At 43.1% G+C, this 7,248-nt stretch overlaps 1 protein-coding gene across 1 annotated transcript in view; it reads left to right on the top strand.

Moving 5' to 3' along the window:
- The window catches only part of LOC150089095 (uncharacterized), an 81,725-nt gene extending 76,379 nt beyond the window's left edge, over positions 1-5,346 (top strand). The window contains exons 11-12 of the mRNA XM_090370406.1: positions 3,450-4,287; positions 4,336-5,346. Of these exons, the coding sequence (XP_090226532.1) occupies positions 3,450-4,287; positions 4,336-5,016 (1,519 nt within the window). The 3' untranslated portion in view covers positions 5,017-5,346. The remainder of the gene's footprint in view (positions 1-3,449; positions 4,288-4,335) is intronic.
- The last annotated feature ends 1,902 nt before the right edge of the window (positions 5,347-7,248 follow it).

A 7,248-nucleotide genomic window follows, 5' to 3' on the forward strand; every position in this document is an offset into this window, starting at 1 on the left:
ATAGGAAGTGGGCCAAGAGGGAAAACAGGCAACCGGATATTTGATGAAAACCAGAGTGCCTTCTGCAGGACCTCTGGTTTTCATCAAATATCCTGCCTTCTGCAGGAAATCGGACTAGAAGAGAAGGAGGACAACGGACCCTCTGACCAGTGGTATTCGAGGAATTCTGGATTTTTGCGAAGCAGTAAAGTTAGCCATAAAGGCCGTACCTCCTGGATAGACCTAAAAGGAAGAAAATCAGGGATGTACAAGTGTGGGACGTACACAATGGAAGATTCGGGAGGAAGCAGTGCAACAGTCGATCAGGAATCGCACAACCGAAGAACCCCAGGAACAGATAACATCCACAACTACTAGTACAAGAAGTTTCAGCTGCAAACATAGGCACATAGCGAGGCAGTTCAACCAGATGAAAGGCACCCTGACACAATCTCAGAGTCTCTGACTCAAGGAACCACCTATCTGAAAACTAAGGACAAAGACACCACAGTAGTATGGGGATTCTAGGACACATTTCATTTCCACTTTTGTAATTCCAAAAAGTGAACGATTTTGCGACACAAATAAATCAATACTGTAGTAGACATACTTCTGCATATCTAGTACAGTATTGATTAATTCCACCTCTAATCCCTTTTTGTGCCATTAAGTACATAGCGATAACAGTCATTACTGTAATTGAATTTTTGTCTTCTTTGACATTGCATTCCAAGATAAACAGGAGTCGTATAATACCAGGCAGGTCCAATTTATAAGCGTCTAAACAAAAACACCTCCGAAATTTTCAAATATATCAGCTAATAACGCATCAGTTTGTAAATGTAAATCAGAATATTCACCATGTTTTTTACGTTAAATTCTTTCCACACTTATCTACTGTATTTATGTAAAGAAAATCACCAATTTATTTCACTGAAATATCAATAAGTTGAATGAATAATTCGAAGAATAAAATTGATGTTATTTTCTTAGAAATATAAATAACTTTATTTATTTTTAAATTTCTTTAGCTTACTTTTATGAGTGTGAGCTCTTCTAAGGAAAAGGGGCGTTTGAAGGCAAATTATTGCATTAAAAGTGCAAATGGTCTTATTTTTTTAATCATGTTTGCAATGTTTTTAATGAAAATGATTGATCTTTTAGCCAAAATTGTGTGTCGCAAAATCATTCACTTTCTGGGAATCACAAAAGTGGAAATCTGTCCTGGAACCCCCATTATATATACTACTCACCACGAACCCGACAAATTATAGACTGATCATCTGCTTCCCAACAATATACAAGATCCTGACCAGCTACATAACGAACAAGGTATCAGACCACTTGGAGAACCAGAACATCATGGCCGAGCAGCAGAAGGGATGTAGGCAGATGACCAGAGGATGCTAGGAGCAATTGACCAATAACTCTGCGGAAGTAAGCGTATAAGAAGCACCACAACCTGTACATTCGGCCTACGCCGAATACCGCACGGCCTTCGACTCCGCGCCCCACAGCTGGTGATTTATTTCTCTGTTGAGGAGACACCTCTGGGACAATTCATTGGCTAGAGGGGTGAGAGTTACATTCTCAGGTGTGAAGCGGACCCATGAGCAAAAGGTTACAAAGTCCATGGGACGTTCACCCTAAAAGGCTGAATACAGAATTTTGGAATACATGAGTAATTATGATTTTATAATAGAATATCTAAATTTTTGGCATCTTTGAACCTCATAGAATATTTAAAATTTTGACATTTTAGGTTGACATCTAGAATACTGAGAATATATAGTTAAAAGGGATCAAAATTAAATGTAGTTTTTGAGCCGTGTGGCTGTGCACCACAGTTGCACAAGACGATAGGAATCTGCAAAGACTTGCAATCTGTAGGCTTTTTCGTTACAGAGCTTTTCCGGTTCAATTCTTAGTTGATTGAAGAGTTCTTTTGTGTTTGCTGGAAAAAAGCGACTTAGGCTGTCCAGGTTTTTTAAGTTGCTTTGAAGAGGACGTCTTGTTTCAGCAATTGTGGTGGCTTCCCGAAACAGGTCGGGAATGCTCATCCAAACATGGATCACGAATCGACGGAATCGAAAGCATGCCTTGAATAAAAGTGCTAAAGGTACTTTAAAAAGATACCTTAAAAAGATCTCTAGAAATTATCGAGTCAGAGTCTTTTGTCAGAAGGTTAGAAGCCTTCGTAACAAACTGGATACCGTTGACCAAATTCTCCCCGCTACTGATATCGATATCCTATGTGTCAGTGGCGTATTATCGTAAGGGGGAGTATGACAACCAGTTCCAGGGATCATCGTAAGGGGGGAATGGCAACCAGGCTTTTGAGTTTTTTTTAGAACGCCACCTGCTTTCTTTTTATTTAATTAGATTTTTTTTTTGTTAAGGAGGGCCATATGCCCCCCTCTGATCACCCCTGAAAACGCCCTGTTATGTATCACAGAGACCGAGTTTGATAAAAATAAGTGCTCGAAACCCTCTACCCGCAGATACAGATGTAAGAAAAAATAAAGAGCACTAAGAACGTCCATCCAGTAGTTGACAGGAATCCCTACTGCATCTGGAAACACCCTCCTGGATATGCCTCACCCACTCCACTCCACTCCACTCTACTCCCACAGAAGAAACAGTAAAAATGAACTTTTACTCTTTTATTTTGTATTAAATTGTATTCTAATATCTGATGAAACCATGGTGATGTTACGCTTTAAACGCAACGGTATAAATTTTTTCTCGTTTATTAAGTGTTAAGCAGATTACAAGTTATTAATGTATCGTATAATTCTGATAATAAGTGTATTTTGTATAATTTAGTATTCTATTTAATGTAAAATTGTATTAATATTATTCTCTGTTGCATAACAGAATATGTATCAACATGCCCCCCCCCCTAGTCAATGGGCGTAACCGGGTGTCTCCTAGGAGAAATAAACGTATTAATAATAAAGAGAAAGAATTTTTTATACCCTCTGCTGCAGCTGGCTATAAATCTGCTTTCACTTCTGCAGTTGGACAAAGAGGAGGTGGTGCTGCAATTTTCTTTAAAAGACCTCAGACCTCACTTGTTCATCGAGTTTCTAAGCCGGACACCAGCGTATGAAGCTGTTGCTGTCTGCGCGGGTAGCGCAGTTGTATCGTCACTGCCCTCCCCACACCGGGTGGGAAAAGTCCAGGTTCGAATCCCGTCGATGACGAGAGGAACTTTAATGGGCTTTTTTTCACTCCGTCGCTGAGTTAGTCGTTCTCAGGCAAGGTTTTTTCGGTAGATAGCGAGGTTCGTTCCCCACAAACTGGGATTTTTTCGCCCAACAAAACAGGCAAATCGACCAGAGAACACACGCATTTTACAGACACGAATACGGGTTTCTGCAGTCATTTACGGGAAACCCCATAATAATAATTTGAATTTTTTTTTTGTTCTGTTGGTTCAACTAAATGTCAAACATTTCTCGTTTCAGGAAACGACGCCCGCCATTTGTATCGAGCGACTACCCTCCGCCTCCGCTTCCTCCCCACACAGTGATCGATTTCGGCGACGCTCCCCCTGTCGATCGCTCCATTCCGAAGCCACGAAAACTCAAGTTGAACTCTTCGCTAGCGTCGGTCCCAGAGGAACGAACCCCGGTCAGCAGCAGGGGCACCTTCAGGAGCCGCGGGTCGTCTGAGCCGTCCCTCGCCAGATTGAAGCAGGCCCTGAAGACCAAAAGCCTGCCCTTCCCGCTCGGCAAGAAACCTTCCTCTTCGTCCAAGGACAACGTCTACGAAGAGATCGGACCGTACAACCGACGATCGCAGTCCTGCGACAACACCCTGGAGGGGCGGCCCCTCTCCGACTCGAAGGACGACAAGGTGCTGTACGCCAATGGTGGCACTCCGCGTCCTCACACCACCAGCCCGACTGGTCAGCCGCTGTATGCTGCGGTAGATTACGAGCAGAAGAAAATGCTCCGCAGAGTCAAAGGTCAGGACTCGATGGAGTCGGAAAGTCCGGAGCCGAAATCGCCAACGGAAGAAGACTTATCGGACGTGTCTCGACCCGGAACAACAGGCAGCACTTTGGAATCGGATTCGGTTCCCCTGCCATTGAAGAAAGCGGAAACGGAAGAGGAATCGAGTGAGGAAGAAGAGGAGTCAGAAGATGAAGAGGAAAAATTGAAGGAAGAGGACAGAAAGAGGAAGGAGAGAGAGGAGGAGGAGGAGAGGAAGAGAAAAGAAGAAGAAGAGACAAAGAGAAAGGAAGAAGAAGAGAGGAAGAGAAAAGAAGTGGAAGAGAAGAAGAAAGAGGAAGAAGAGAGGAAGAGAAAAGAAGTGGAAGAGAAGAAGAAAGAAGAAGAAGAGAGGAAGAGAAAGGAAGAAGAGAAGAAGAAAGAGGAAGAAGAGAGGAAGAGAAAGGAAGAAGAGAAGAAGAAAGAGGAAGAAAGAAAGAAGAAGGAAGAAGAGGAAAGGAAAAAGAAGGAGGAAGAAGAACGAAAGAAGAAAAAGGAGGAAGAAGAAAGGAAAAAGAAGGAGGAAGAAGAACGAAAGAAGAAAAAGGAGGAAGAAGAAAGGAAGAGGAGACCTGAAGGTCCCTTACGAAGAAGGCAGAGGCTGCAGAAAGAAGCTGAAGAAGAAGAAAAGAGAAAGAAAGAAGAAGCAAAGAAGAAGAAAGAGGAAGAGGAAGCAGAAAAGAGGAAAGAAGAGGAGGAAGAGAAAAGAAAAAAGGAGGAGGAGATAGAGAAAAGAAAGCAGGAAGAGGAGGAAGAGAAGAAGAAAAAAGAGGAAGCAGAAAAGAAGAAGAAGGAGGAGGAGGAGGAAGCAGAAAAGAAGAAGAAGGAAGAAGGGCCAGTGCGAAGAAGGCAGAGGCCGCAGAAAGAGCCCGAAGTGGAGTCCGACAAGACGGAACCGGAAGCAGCCAGCAAGCCACCAGACACGAAAGAAGAAACCCCGGCCGGAGAATCAAACCAGCCTTCCTCCGCTCCATTCCGGCGGACCCGTGGAATGGCAGACGACTTTCCGTATACCCGCCGATCGCGTTTTCTACGATAATTGGCATTTCCATCAGTGCCGTGTAAAGTGAGCGTGGCATCACCGGAAGTGGCCGAAGGCGTGTTTGAACTACGATGACTCGTGACCCATTCAACAGAACTGCGAACGAGGTGCTCACTACTCCGCGTGTGCTTCATCGTGAGCGAGCTGAAGAGCGGAAGACTTAGCGCTTCTTTCCTACGATCTTCTGTGAACTCCGTTTGCTGAGGATCGAGAACTGCGGTGATGATGAGACTTCGATGAACTTGTTCTTCTGTGACACATTTGTAAATAATGACGTCGTGTTTCTCTTCGGTGTGTTGCAATTAAAAGTGCAATCAGCTACAGCCAGAGGGCGCCTTGTCTTTTAAAACAACCCATCACACGCGCGAATGTCCGTAAGGGTCGCGCAACCACGGACCCAAATGTCGCCAATAATCACCGCATTTTTATAATCACGCAAAAAACCTCCCTCAAATGCATTTGCACAAACCTCGAATTTTATGAATAAGATGTTTATTGTAAGGCTCAACGGTGCACCACCACTTTACAATACCCTTCACGGTGACCCCTGGCACGGTGCCCTTCACGGCACCGTGCCAGGGGTCAACAAGCGGCAGAGATAACCTCGCCGGAAGTATAAACATTAAATTATAGCCAGGTTATTATTTATATAAAACAAAATCTTATAATATTAACTCGGAAGGAAAACTAACCCAAAAAATAAATAACTAAAATAATAGAAATTGCGATAACAAAAAGATATTTTTCTCGAGTCCCGTTTTCTGCGAGATTCTTGCACGGCCATAACGATCTCAGATCAGTTGGTAGTTGTGGAGACCACGTGCACATCTAGGACGAATACTTTTTATCATCTGTCATTTTAAACGAGTCAGCATTGAGGGACTGAACTAGATCTGACGTAGCCGACTGGTCAGGAGCGAGAGTACATAGCACGCGTTCCTTGAGTGGACCGGGGTTCAGGCCCACGACTACTAACTACAATAAATATTTGTATTGACGATACAGTACACCTCCGAAAATCATCATCCCGATGTGCATTTTTATCAGGTTTGTGTTCTGATTGTGTAGAAAGTGATGTTTCGCAACCCACCGTTTCCCGTTGAATTTAGCACAGATTTCCTCTATATGATGATGGAATCTTAATTTTCTGTCGAAGATCACACCCAGATGTCTCTGCTTTTCGACGCAGGGGATCGGGACTCCGTCAATGGCAGGCTGAATTATGGTTGGTGTGGGTTTAAGTGAGAATACCACGATGGCAGATTTCTCAGGGTTAACTTGCAGGTCAAATTCGTGAGGTACTGCTCTACTTCTGATAAGGTCTTGTTGTTGGTTACTGTGGTGTCTTTTGCTTCATCGGTCGAATTTATTTTTGTGAAGATCTTTAAATCATCCGCATATGATATCAAATCTGTTCTACTGTGTGTTAGCGGGTACATGATAGCTGTGAAAAGAATTCCAGAGAGGACTCCTCCTTGTGGAACGCCTGCTCGTATTTGTCTAGTATACCTTTGCTTTCCTGTGGACATTTCGATGGTTTTATTCTGAAGAAGAGGTGCTAGAAACTTCAATACTTGGCCTGTGATGTGATAATAATTTCGAAGGAGTTTAAGCAAGGCTGGGATGTGGACACTATCGAACGCAGCTTGTAGACCACCTAGATATGTGATTGTCATTTCTTCTTTCTACTCAAACGATCCAAGGATGGCATTGGCAGTCATAATCAGATTACGAACAACTTAATAATCTGATTATGACTAACAGTTAGTAATCTGATTAGTCATAATTAGATTACTAACTGTTGATCTGTTTTGCAAAGCATAATGAATTTGCTGAGGCTTTGTGAGGGAGAATGTGCGTGGTAAGTGTTTCCAGTACTCTTTTCTCAAGCAACTTCAGAACACACGAGGAACGAGAGGTGGGCCTGAAGTGCTTCGTTTCAGTTGGCTGGGAAACTTTTGGGAGTGGCCTAACGGAATACATGTTCCATGTTGGAGGGGTAAAATTCTCCTTTTAATATGGCAATTGAAAATTACTAGGAGGGGATCACTTATGTATGGGCTCAAATATTTAATGATGAATTGTGGTATTTTGTCAATTCCCGCTGTACCATCTGCAAGCAACTTATTAATCGCAGATAAAAGGTCTTGTCTTGTTAATACGATGGTTTCAAGTGCATCTCTGGGCACATCATCATTAGACATGGGACATGGGAATATCACTGGGCTC

Source organism: Mastigoproctus giganteus, chromosome 3 (genome assembly GCF_048544385.1).
Source record: "Mastigoproctus giganteus isolate SK-2022 chromosome 3, ASM4854438v1, whole genome shotgun sequence".
NCBI classification, from domain to species: Eukaryota; Metazoa; Arthropoda; class Arachnida; order Uropygi; family Thelyphonidae; genus Mastigoproctus; species Mastigoproctus giganteus.